We start from the raw sequence: 13705 nt of genomic DNA on the forward strand, positions 1-13705 counted from the left end.
GGCCCATGTACAGTATATCAAGCTAGCAAGATCAAGCGAGATCTCGTAAGTCTAGAACTGACACACTTCTCAAGGCAGTATTCAACCTTTTATTATTTAGCAATCCGATAAGAGCTGATTCTGTACTGTGATGTGGTCGGAAACCTAATTCAATTTGTCAAAAAATCCATCTAAGTAAAAAAAAAAAAAAGCTGAGTCAATTAAAAAAACTATCTGGAAATGAAGGAGACGTATCAGTGAGACTTTTTCTTGAATTAAAGGTAGGTAGGTGTATGCAGCTTTCAACTGGCTAGCAAGATCTCTGCCTGAGGAAACACCCCAGCTCACTAATCCAAGTGCACATTGTTAGCATGACTTACTCATGATGGAGTATTGCCAAATACGAAATGCTACCGGTTTAATGTTGTATTTTTTGGGATTAAAAAAATGTAAGGTAATGAACTGACCTGACTGCCCGATGTGAACGGTCACGTTGGCACCGGTCATTGTAGCATATGCAGCTATCCAAATGCAGTTGTTTGCGCCTTAGACACCATCATTGTTTCGAAGTAAAAAAGCTTTTCTTTTAAAATGTTGTTAAATAATATGCTCTTTACGAAAACTGGCATGTGACCCGCGAGGTTTTGTGAGTGGCGCTGCACATGAACAAATGATTGATCCATACCTCGGTCACACCTTTTGTCACTACAGTCTCTGATTGGCTAGTTTTTGTCGCGCCGTGACAACTTCTAAAAAAATAAAAATAAATTGGAGGCATAAAATTTGAGATAGACTGATATGTTTTTTTTTCATCGCCGATAACTGATGCTGATTATTAGTAGTCAAGGAGGCCGATAACCGATATTTGGAGCCGATATTCAGTTTTTCTATTTTTTTTTGTTTAAATGTCTTAAAAAAACATGTTTATAACAATTTTTCAAAATGTAGACTTTTTTAAATTTTATTTTTATAGACATTAGACATCCTTTTTAATTTCTAGCAAAATGTTCAGGTAGCTCCCAAGGTTATCAGTACGTCTCACAAAGTTAAATGGCAGTTTAAACAAGTACCATAGCCCTCTATAGTTTTCTACAGTAAATATTTATATTTCCAAAATGTAAAAATACCTGAAATCTTAAACTTTCACAATTCTTGTCGAACAAAAACAAAAGGTTCAGAAGGTTCCCAGTCAGCGGCATCTCTTATAAAGTTAACTGAAAATTTAAATAAATAGTTCCCTGAGATCAAAATGGTTTTAGATTTAGATCAGCCGTCACATAAATTATTATTTTTTTTTTTAAGTCCGACACCGATATTCGTCCAAATGCCCAATCGGCGCCGATATTTTTTTTTAAAGGATTATGTTTATAATATTCTACTATCAGGTAAAATTGACACTTTTTTTTTTAAACTGCTGAATTTATCGCATACATCTGCATATCGCGAGTCACCACGATATGCAGATGTATGCGATAAATTCTGTAAATACATATATATACAATTTACTTACTGTATTTACATACTTATGATTGTATTTAATCCATCTAATACATGATACAAGCTCATGCTCATCTTAAAGTATAGTTCTCCTAAATTGTATTTTTTTTAATTTTTTATCCCTGTCTAATATTGAGGCTGGTGTAATATGAGACCAGATCTTTCCTTCATCATGTTTTTCATTCTGCTTCAGTTTCACAACATGTGACTGTACTGCAGTGGGGTGGCATGGCTTCATCTGAGGTGAAATTAGGTTTTTGATTGGCCTTTGAGGGATACTTAGAAAGAGGAAATGTACTCCTGGTCAATTGGGAGTGACAGTGGACAGATTGCAGGGTCTTTGCCTCTATAAATAGAACCTCGCTTCCTCCATCTCTTAACTCAATTATGCTGCCCGAGTCGAAACGTTACCATTGACAAAGCAAGAAGCAGGCAGCCTTAGCAAAGCAAAAGACACACATTTGAGTCTGTAGCTTATCCCATGTGTTGTAATCCCATTAGTAGCCATTAAGCAAGGCATTTTAAATGGACCCTCCTTGTTTCTAACATGGGGAGAAGTTGTCGTCTCTGATAGAGCAGTTGGAGAAGGTATATAGGAAGAAGCTGGTGGAGCCTCTTTGGGGTCACATGACCAATTATGTGCATGTTGCGAAGAGTCAAGGCGGGTGGCAAAAGTCATTCCCCCCTCGTCCCTCCTCCAGTCTTCTCCCTGAACGCATGCGGGAGACTTCATGAATGTGTTTGTTTGCAAACACAGTGAGCAGTCTTTGTTTTATAGGGATGGCAAAATCAATTGAAAGCATGTATTATTGTTGACCAAGTGGCATCTGCTGTCACTAACCATGTCGCTTTTGTGTTGCTTCTCCTTCAGGGACTATGGCTCCAAGCGCAAGTCGGGTAAGTCACCTGTTTTCCTTCACTCTATTCTCTTCACTTTCGTTAGCTCTACTGCATGCGAGTCACTAATCGCTGATGAGATTCCACTCAAATTCGTGTTGATACATTTCCTGACTCATTATTTTTGATAAAAAAAAAATTAATGGAGCCATGCTTAAAATTCTATATTGTATATATTTATATTATTAATCTATTGCCACAAATTCCAATGCAGTATATTTGTAAATTAATACAAAAAGCCATATTCAATATGACTCACAAAATACAAATAGAAGTACAGGACGCCCGCAACTCTCGCTGTGATAAACTGCTTCTTTTTTTTTTCAACCCACAAAGCATATTGCAAAATTAAATTTCATTTACTTTCCTCATAGCAATTTGCAAGCAATAGTTTACCTTTTTTATTTCAAAAACGTGTATGTCTGCCACCTTCAGCGTACTGCTTAGTTTTAGAACATTTTATTGGCCCAATGATCTTAACTGGTAGTGAGGCTGTGGGGCTCTCATTTTTGTGGACTGCACATGCAGAAATGCTGGCACATCCTGATTTTTGTGCAGGCACAAGCCTCACTGTGCCTGGTTATGCATTTGGCTGACTGCTCTGCACCATGCAGTGCTTTCTGACATAGCAAGGATGTGCCCTTTTGATATGCGCTCGGCACATCTGACAATTTGGTGGCTTAACGTTGGTCTAAACTTACTCCTCCTCACACCACGACTAACTTTTGCCGCATGGTAGACCGTTGGTCAAACGCAATTTTCAGATTGAGTTGCTGGCAGACCAATGTGTGGTGGATGTTATTGTATTTCATTCGGAGGTATGATACCACCCTCTGAATCATATAAATCAATTCATTAAATGCTTTATTGTTATTATAACTTAGTATTTTTAATACCATCATTTGAAAATTTTGTCTGCACACCAGCCCAGAGAAGTGACAATGCCTTAGTCATGCGCGGAACGCTGCGTCCTTTTCCGTGCAGAGATGTCTCCATGCAAGACTGTCTGATTTAAAGAGAATGAGAGGAACTGCTTTGATTGGCGGCAAATAAAGTCAGCTGTGTTCATGCCCACAACAAAATGATCAACACCAGGTCCAACACGTCTCACCGCAGCGTGACGCCGCTCGACGCATGTGTGCACACACGCCTATGTAGTTACAACCAGGCTATTATTTGTGCAATCATGACTTTCTGCCTGCACATAAAACATTGTCTGTGTTGGTTAGATTTTACACACAACTGCAGCTACTAATGTAAGCAGTTTGATGAGACATATGTAGGCTTTGTTGCCACAAGTAATTTGATGGAGATTGTGTGTTCGTGCCACTACAACTTTTCTACATAAAATCTACATCATCAATTCATGACGAACAAGGCGAATTATACAAAAGAATGAGAAACTAAAACCAGGTAGAGTATTGGAAAATGACTAACATTGCTGACAATGTTGGAAAAGTGAGCACCCACACCATTGTCACTATTCTACACGGTATTGTTTGTTTGCCATAGCTCGAGGCGAACGCATAGATTATGTCAACCATTCTTCCCGTTGGCTCCGTGCATGGACCCTAATGTCATTTGTCAATGGAACATTTACAGTCACAATCAGCATTAAATCGTTTTTCACTTTTATAGCTTCACCATCTGAACAATGTTTGAACACTATATTATATTTTGCTGGTTGTAAAGCCCTGTGAAATTCTTCCACATGTGGCTAATCAATTCTGGTTAGCCTAGTTTTGTACGTTATTTATTTATTTTATTTATCCAATGGTGGGAAGGATCCTCACATCTTACTGGTCAACTACTGCTCACCTCAAGCTGGGCAGCCCCCAGCCAATTAGGTGTTAACCCGCCACAGTCAGCTTGCTTCATTGGGAGCTTGTATTTAGGTCGAAGAGCAGACTGAAAATTGTGCACCAGAGAGAGAGAGAGAGACAGACAGACAGAGAGAGAGACAGACAGAGAGAAAGAAAGAGAGAGAGAGAGAGAAAATACCCCCTGAACCAATACCTGTGCCTATTCTGGAGACATCCCCTGTACCTCACCTTCATTGATTTGACCAAGGGCTTTGACTTGGTCAATGGTGAGCCGACCCACCCTCTTTATCTTTTTACACAAGATGGGATGACCATAAATGGCAGTGAAGCCAGGACACTATACCCCGGTCAAGAAGGTCAGGTCGGACACCTTTCACAGATGTGTGACATAAACCCGGCAGACCAACAGCCTCAGATCACCCCACCTGGTGTTACACAGTCAAGGCTGGCGTCCGCCAGAAGACAGCTACAGTTCTGTGCTTAATCGTGTGATGTGTGATTAGCGGCTCATTCATGATGAAGAAAGAAGCCAGTGCATCGAGAACTAATGTGACTTGCACAACACATTGACATCAACCCTATTGACCAGTCTTCCCCAATCCTGGTGCTTGAGGAGCAGTAGTTCTGCAGGTTTTAGATGTTTCTGAAGATCAGGATCGTTATCAGGTGTCTTCAGAGCTTGCTTGATGAGTTGATTATATGAATCAGGGGTGTTGGAGGACGGAAACTAGGACTGCCATTTTAAGAACGTGTGTCCTCTTAAGATAAAACAATTGTCTCTAAGTGTATTGGCGTCATCGCCCAAACATGAAATGCTTGAAGCTTTTATGCGTGTTCACAAGTATGGTGCACTGGTGTTGAGCACAGAGGTCTAAACGGTTGAGCACTGGTATTATCGATCACATATTGAGCTGCCTGGACGCCAATAAACATGCTTGGGCTTTATTCAGTGAGTGCCCTGAGACCAGTTTGAACCCCTCCTACTGGTGCCAACTTGAAACCAAAGCTTGAAAAGCTCAGATGGATAGTGAGAAGGGATTTGGATGTTATTACTATTTTAGTCACTGTTTTTAGCCAACCTGAGTACATTAAACCCTCAAATAGAGGACTCCGGTCTAATAAAATCCACCACTCCAAAGTAACACATAAAGCCAAAGATCTTGATTAACAAGATTATTAAAATTGGGTTTTGTTAGTTTTTTTTGGGACAAAAGAAACAGGTCATAAATAAAACATGCAACAAACAATATACACATCAGCCAATGCTTCTAGTGCATACATGAATAGTTACGTAAATGTTATACCATTTAAAAATGTCTTTAACCTAACATACTGTGTGGGTAGATTGTTACTACTGGAGAGCTAAATCTTGTTAGCAAGACAAGCCAAAGCACTTTTGTTTGTCTACTTTGGCCTTAATGTTAAGGCAAGTAAGAAACATTTCATTTTGTATTTTAACTGCACTACATTAATAGGAACCAATAACAGAAAAAAAGACTTACACATAGAAACTATTTAAAGGTCCTATGCCACAATTCTGACTTTTTTTTATTTTTAATCTTTGATGTCCTTATATTGTGTTAACGAGATGATATTGGTTGGAAACGGGCAGGATGCAATCTATTTTCGTTGCTCAGAAAAGCCTGTCATTTTGAAGGAGCAGTTTTATTATTATTATTCTTTTTTTTTTTTTTAAAGAACGTTAAATATGTAAATAATCTTTGCTCCAAATGGGTCGCTGTTCTCTTTAATTTGATATGGCAAACACCTTTCCTCTGATTGGTTAGTTGCCGACATGTAGGAATCTTGTGGTCACCATATTTCTGTGTTGGTGCCGTTGAAAATCTTCGTGTCGTTGGTAGAATTTCGGCCGGCCATGGTGTGCTTTGAGGCGGCCACGGCAGCATGCTGACCAAGTCACCCAGGAAGAAAAAACATTTCACCAATAATTTGATTGCAAACAATTGAAACATCAGTTTGGCTTTTTCTAACGATTACTAATTGATTTGTTGGCTAATATTGCACTCACATCGCTTAATCACTCATTGGAAAAGTGGAACTGATACTATTTTGTTTAAACATTGAAAATTAACCTTTAAGATATACTGTATCAAATTGTCACTGATTGTTTTGTCAGCACATCATTCCTCCTTGTCTTCTTTCAAGAATAGCATTTCATCCTGTATGGAGGCTTTAATTAGATTTTAGAAAAACAAAATAAGCCAGTGAAAAATCAGGGTTAATTACTTCAAAGTTGGCTTGTACCCATCTCGGCTTGCAGAGGGACGGAAGAAATAGACAAGATGAATCAAATTGATAGGATTAGAGGGAATAGCATAATTTGTGCCTGAGCAATGGCTAAGAATGCGAGTGTTGTTTGTAATGTTTTCACTTGCAATGTCAGTCTTTTAAATCTTTATATACAGTATCTTGACATGCCCTCAGATGCACTCAGTTCATTTATGGTGGGTGTAGGAAGCTATGCCCTTTTTCTTTAATAGGTATGCTTAACTTGTGCTTTACCATTCTATGGCCATCTTCTTTCTGTCAGACTGAATAATCTTTCTCTGCTTTTTTTCCGTTCTCTTTTACATCTGCAGTATGGATGTACGGCATTACCGACAGCCCAAGGAAAGAGGCGTCAGGTAGCTTTGTGTGTCTTTGTCAAATCAGTACGTTTGCATGACACAAATGAGCATTTACATAAAAACTTCCCAGTCTGACTGAAATTGCCAGGTTTGTGTGTATAATTACATTTGCAAAAGTGATACGACTACACCTAGATTTGTTGTGTTGTTGTAGTTGCATGAAATTGGAGCAGCCTTTCTCTGTGCATTCTCCAGACTCTACTTCAGGATTTGCCTTGAATGTTGAATAGTATTAATAGCGAAGAGGACACAGCCGAAAAAGCCGTGACGAAATGATACATTTGTAGGTACTCATTTTTTTTCCCACTTCCATGAGTTCACGCTGCACCAGCTGGAGACTCAGGAATAGTATATTAAAATAGATGAATAGCTGAAAAACTAGCATTAATGGCCTACCAACCGCCATCTTGTTTTGATACTACATTATGGGCCACTTGCTTAACAATTTGAATGTGGGGATACTGCCACATCATTTTTATTTTATTTTTTATGAACCCTAATACATTTTAAACCCGTCAAGGACAGAAGTCTAATTAAAATTGAAATATGGAGGTACCTCCACTAATGTACGCATGTGAACGTACTGACTGCTGAATGCATGCTCAACTGTGTTTATGTGAGTGTGCCCTGTTGGCTGCATCCCACTTTTTTTTTCTTTTTCTTTTTCACGCTTCAGCCTTCTCAAGACATCCGATTTACATACGCTGTCATCAGCCTCTCCTTCACCCATCTGGTCAAATTAAACGCACTGAGTTCTCAAAAAATGTAGGCCACTATAGCATATTCATTTGTCTACAACAAGGGGGACCAATTTTCCAAAAGGGCCACATGCGAAACTGGAATGATCATCAAGTGTCATGCCAACATGCTAACCTTAACTGTGTTCAATATTAAATTAATACATTTACATAATCATTAAATTGTCTTGTTTTATTAAGCTTACACTTCATATTGTTATAATTACAAATACAAAAGTTAAAGTTATAAGTCATCAAAATTACTATTAACATTACTGTTTATCATTATTTAATCAAAATTCAGAAAAATCCTATCGACAATGTGCATTTTCTTTCTCTACTTTTTAAAAGTGTGCTGACATTTTGAGCAAATCAATGATTAGTTGTTCATATTGACATAGACAGGTGGACAGTTAGATACACATGCAGACAAGCAGTGAGAAAGTGGCAACTAATGTTTTTGACGGTAATATAGTACAACACAATGATGAATTGCAATACATACAATAAGTACAGTCTATGAACCTGCAGCTATGCGCATTATCAGGGCAAATCCCCTATGCAGAACATGTGCAGGTATCATTATGCTTACACATTGCAGAATAAACTTGATAATTCAAAATATAAATACATTTCTTTTGGGTCAGTCAAATTTTTGAACGAAACACTACTAATGCAAATAAAAATAGCAGAGGCAGCATGTGTCACAAAAGGTAGTGTGCATTTTGATGTCATGCCAGTTGTCTCAAAGACGCGGTTGTCTTTGATTCCTCTGTGCACATATATTTGCTCGTTCATCTTACAGTAAGGATAAGTGGTTCAGATGATGGATGAATTAATTTTTACTTTGACAAGAGAAAACTCTGCACCCAGCAGGGAGGAACTTTGTTTGTAAGCTCTCATTGGTATTCTCTGCCTGTTTTATCCATTCACCCATGTTTATGGTCGGCATGCACAATAAAGATCGGTCTTCATCGTTAGTCGTTGAACCTCTCAGAGAGTAGGAGATGAGATTACGAAAATAACTAAATGTCTGTATAGAAAAATGTTATTTTATTTTTGTCCCAGGCATTGCCAGGGCTTGTTTTGCAGCTGCTTATACTGGACATACCAGACATTTTTATTTTCACGTACAGAAGAAATGTCTATGAACTGCATGTTCATATGACTTTACTGTGTTCCTCTGCATTTCCTGTTAATGCATATAAAGATAGTTTGAACAGCTACTAACTTTCCTGCTCAGTTCATACAGTTCAGGGTCTTTCTTCCATCTATTTTCTCTACCGCTTGTCCTCATTAGGGTTGTGGGTGAGTTGGAGCATATGACCTTGTGCTAGAAGCGGTTATACCCTGGAGTCAGAAGTGGTCGTCAGCCATTCGCAGGGCACATATAGATAAACTAGCATTGACAATCGCATCAACACCTGTGGACAATATAAAGCCTCCAATTACCGGACTATAAGCCGCTACTTTTTTCACTTGCATTCGACCCTGCGGCTAATACAACGGTATGGCTTATCCACCAGGTCATGAGGGGGCGCACTATTAAGGAAGCGCAAGAGTGCCAGGCACTAGCAGAGCAAAACAAACCAAGTGAGCCCAAATACAGTAGAAGAGTCCAAACGAGAGCGAGACAGTTTGTGCCCTCATTATGGAAAATAAATGGAGAAGTGCATAGGATGCTGCATTTAAGTTAAAAGCAATTGACCTGTTCGATTCTGACACTGATGAAGAGGAAGAGAAGTTTTTTGGTTTTGAGAGCGACAACAAAGGAGAGGGAGTGATGGACGAGGCCATTCTGGGCCTGTTTGTTTCCGACACTGAGGAAGAGAACTTCAATGGTTTAACGTAATACACAGGAGGAGGACGATGGCACGAGAATTACCGATAGTGACTGACTTTTCTGCTATTGTAGGCTGGTTATTTTTGTACAGGCGTGTTATTAATGCACAATTACTGCCGTGTTACTGCCTTTTAAAAACTGATTTCATTTAGCCATTTGACGTTATCGCCTCTTCAAGCGCTGTAAGTTTTGTTCTGATGTTATACTGTACTACTACTGTGACTGCAGGACATGCACTGTGTTATTTGTGCACCACACGAATGATGCTCAAATGTTAATAAATGTGACGCTTTGTGTTCCCTAACAGTCATCTCTGTCCCGACAATCCCCACTTGGGTAGCAGGAACCCTTATAACCGGTGCGGTAACATTAAAACACCTGTGGCTTACAGTTGGGTGCAGCTTATACATGGCCCAATCTTGAGTATTCCCAAAATGTAGCTAGCACATCTTATATTCAGGTGCGCCTTATAGTCTGGAAATTACGGTAACCTAACATGCATGTTTTGGAAATGTAGGAAGAAGCCAGGGTCAGTCTAGCATTTTATGTTTTGCACATTTTTACTCCCTTGTGTTTTGGTCAGTTTAACTCATTTGCTCCCCAAAAACTTATGAATATGTTCTATTTTAAATATTACCATGCTCCCAAAGATGTATCTATACGTTTTTATGTTGTTGTTTTTTTATGCTAGAGCATATAGAAAGCTTTGATGCCAGGGCCATGTTGCAACAAGCTCTTTTTCCAAATGTTTTTATACAGATTTGTGAACAATGAAGAAACGTAGCTATATTCTAATGCTAATTGCATAATGGAAATATAAACAAATAAACTTTTTTCCTTATGAAAGAAGAAACTCTATTTTTTCTTTTGGTAGGTTCCATGTTTTTATAGCAATAAAACACAATATTCTGTTGGTGTTGCAAAATCAGTCAAAATCCAGTAAAAAGCTGGGAGTGAAGGGGGTTCTTCAGTGAAAATGGCTGGGAGTGAATAAGTTAAGAAATGTCAACCCTGGTGCACTTTACCACATACAATGAATATCCACTGAGTATTCTATGCTCTACTTTTATGCAAGGTAGCCCAACAAAATACATTTTCAGTGAGCCTTTACACAGCTTGTACTTGTAAGGCAAGAGAATTTGTGATGATGAAGCTTCTCCACAGAAGTGGACATATTTCCTATGCATGCAGCAGAATTGCATTACTCACAGTACATATTGTCAGAACAATTCTAAACCACAAGTGAAAACCCCAAAAGTTCAGATTCTTCTGGGAAGACAAGTAGAAACAATAGTGTTTCTTTAGAAAAATCACATTGCCAATCAACTGACTACTGTACAATGCATGTTAGGGTTTACAGTCGCTTTTGAAGGTACATCTGAAAATAAGATTATTTTTACAGTGTTGTCTGTACATAAAATGCAAAGCAAAACAGTTTTCAACATACCTTTTAGCCATTTCCTAAATATGTTGAAGTGGTATGCTTCTCATAGGTAAGGAATTATTGATGAGCCATTCACCTGACTGGGGAAAAAAGTGTGCATTTCAAGTGTCAGTGAGTCATTATGGGAGAGATTTTACAATAAGGAAGCATTTTGGATAAAATGTGATACTTGCGGCGACACGGTGGTTGACTGGTTAGCACGTTCGCCTCCCAGTGCAGTGGACGTGAGATCGAGTCTGGGCTTCGGCCTTCCTGGGTGGAGTTTGCATGTTCTCCCCGTGCTTGCGTGAGTTTTCTCCGGGTACTCCGGTTTCCTTCCACATTCCAAAGATATGCATGGCAGGTTAATTGAACACTCCAAATTGTCCATGTGTGTGGATGGTTGTTCGTCTCTGTGTGCCCTGCGATTGGCTGGCAACCAGTTCAGGGTGTACCCTGCCTACTGCCCGAAGCCAGCTGGGATAGGCTGGATCTAATGATCAGCTAATCAGCAAGCTTTGCAGAAGCCTGATAACGATCCTGATCATGAATTAGGTGTGTTAGTGGAGAGAAACATGGAAAACAGGCTGAATAGGGGTTCTCAAGGACTGAACTTGAGCACTCCTGCCTTAGATCAACAGACATACTAATTTGAATACAAAACTATTTAAATTTGTCCGATCAGCTACTCCACATCTTGCCGAGTAGCTTGACAAATAGCAAAATAGCCTGGTGTGATTTGCTTGGTTTCAGTTTGTGAAGTCTTGCAAAATCTTTTTGACACATAAACAACTAGGCTCTTTCAATATAAAAATCTTATCACTACAACAGACACACCAAATAAAATAATTGTTGCTAAAACAATAAAAAAAAAGTTGATTTCTGAAAACTCACCGAATCATTTGGATTGCCATTGATACACTCTAGTGCCATACAAGCTTCATACATAGTTTATACTGTATATACACTTGTCGTGAAAAAGTAAAAAAAATCACAAAGAAAAATCTAAAACGAACAAATGGAGAAAGTATTTCTTTTGTTTCACATCAACTCATACCCAGCCTCTTTTTCTGTCCCTCTCCCGCAGTCCTCTCATATGTTTCTATTTAAGGCCAGCATTGTCGACTAACATGATTGGTGTGTTTGCCCCCCCCCCCCCCCCAGTCAGGGTCTGGCTTCTGACGGCAGAAGAGGGTAGGCCTTTCCTCACAACCACACTGTTGATTTTCCATTCGCTAGCCAGCGTTCCCCTCAAACCATTTTGCGGCTTTCCTTTCATTTTCTCCTCTTTGTTGTAGTGTATACCTTTATTTTGGTTCAGTTCATAAGCCCACTTCAGGTGCAAGATGCAACTTCTACAAACAATCTGCCGGGGTTTGCTCTTGTTTTGATCCCTTCTGATGTACCTCAGTGCTTCGCAGTTGGCCGGGGCTCGCGTCAGCCATATGGCTGAAGGTTTGGAACTATGCAGTCCAATCGACAGCTCATCTTGCGCTCGGCCAGGGAGGGAACGCGGTGACAGAGTGCAAGGGTCGGCTGATGGCAGCATACCGGTTGCACAGAGACAGGAGCGCAGTTGGAAGCAGCGGGTGTTCGCCCAGTGTCAAAGCGGGCAGGTGGTTGACGGCATGTTTCTTCCACTCAGGGATTGACAGTTTGGAGCCAATGGTACTGGAGCAGTATGTGGCTGTGGCCAACTACGAGAGGCAGGAGAACTCTGAGATCAGCCTCAAGGCTGGTGAGACGGTGGACGTGATTGAGAAGAGCGAAAGTGGTGAGTACCCTGATTTTACTGTACCTATATCTACTATCTTTGGCTGTGTTTATGTAAAGTGATGCATGGTTTATGTTGAGAAGTTGGTTGACAGTAGTTGTATTAAGTAATATAGTTTGCTTCTTTCTTTACTCTAAACCTACGAACCTGCTATTTTAGCCGTGCTGGGTGATTCATGTTGTCAATACACAACAATGCCTTTTGCAAATTACCATATTTTTTGTAATCATAGACTAGTGGTACTAAACACCCAAATAGCCAAAACGCTGTACACCACCGGCTATGAAACATATTTAAGGGTTGGTTAGTGGGGCATAAGACATTTGTTCCTCTCAAGTGTTTCATTCTCCATTGTAAAGGTCAATAAATCCAACACCATCAATCCATCCATCTATCAACCCATCCATTTTCTTAACCGCTTGTCCTCACAAGGGTCGTGGGGGGCGCTGGAGCCTATCCCAGCTAGCTTCGGGCAGTAGGCGGGGTACACCCTGAACTGGTTGCCAACCAATCGCAGCAAATCCAACACCCTTTAGTGTTTTTAAGTAATTCCAATTTCAAACAGTGTGGCGCTTCCTTGTTTTTGTTGTGCATTCACAGCACTTGTTCATTTTGGCCTTCAATGTTTTTGACGCCGTGGATGTGTACACTTATCGTGATGCGTTGTGGCGCCAAGAAGCCCACTGTTTGTTTCCTTTAAATAAAGTGAGCCTGTGGACTTCCAGTTCCTTTGTTGTTCTCCAGTTTTTGCTGTCCAGCTGTGCCGTCCATGGCTAATTAGTCACCGCACTTTACAAACTGTACAGAAGCTTGTCTATACCAAAGATTACTCAACGATTTTTATACTGTATGCCAGGGGTAGGGAACCCTGGTCCTCTCGAGCCACTGTCCTGCATGATTGCCATGAATCCCTCCACCATCACACCTGATTTGATGAACAGGATCGCTATAAGACTTCTCCAGAGCTGGCTGATTAGCTGATCGTTTGAGTCAGCTGTGTTGGAAGAGGGAGACATCAAAAACAGGCAGAACAGTGGCTCTCGAGGACCAGGGTTCCCTACCCCTGCTGTGTATGTGTTGCAAA

At 40.0% G+C, this 13705-nt stretch overlaps 1 protein-coding gene across 5 annotated transcripts in view; it reads left to right on the plus strand.

Moving 5' to 3' along the window:
* Positions 1 to 13705, plus strand: part of sh3pxd2aa (SH3 and PX domains 2Aa) — a 111296-nt gene that overhangs the window by 66493 nt on the left and 31098 nt on the right. For 3 of the 5 annotated variants that reach the window (XM_086083108.1, XM_086083110.1, XM_086083112.1), the window contains exons 6-8: positions 2348 to 2373; positions 6797 to 6841; positions 12493 to 12621. In XM_086083108.1, coding sequence (XP_085939234.1) covers positions 2348 to 2373; positions 6797 to 6841; positions 12493 to 12621 — 200 coding nt within the window. The remainder of the gene's footprint in view (positions 1 to 2347; positions 2374 to 6796; positions 6842 to 12492; positions 12622 to 13705) is intronic. The other 2 variants (XM_086083109.1, XM_086083111.1) reach the window with 1 other exon arrangement.

Source organism: Leptonotus elevatus, chromosome 8 (genome assembly GCF_054856555.1).
Source record: "Leptonotus elevatus isolate MCC_2025b chromosome 8, RoL_Lele_1.0, whole genome shotgun sequence".
Taxonomy (NCBI): Eukaryota; Metazoa; Chordata; class Actinopteri; order Syngnathiformes; family Syngnathidae; genus Leptonotus; species Leptonotus elevatus.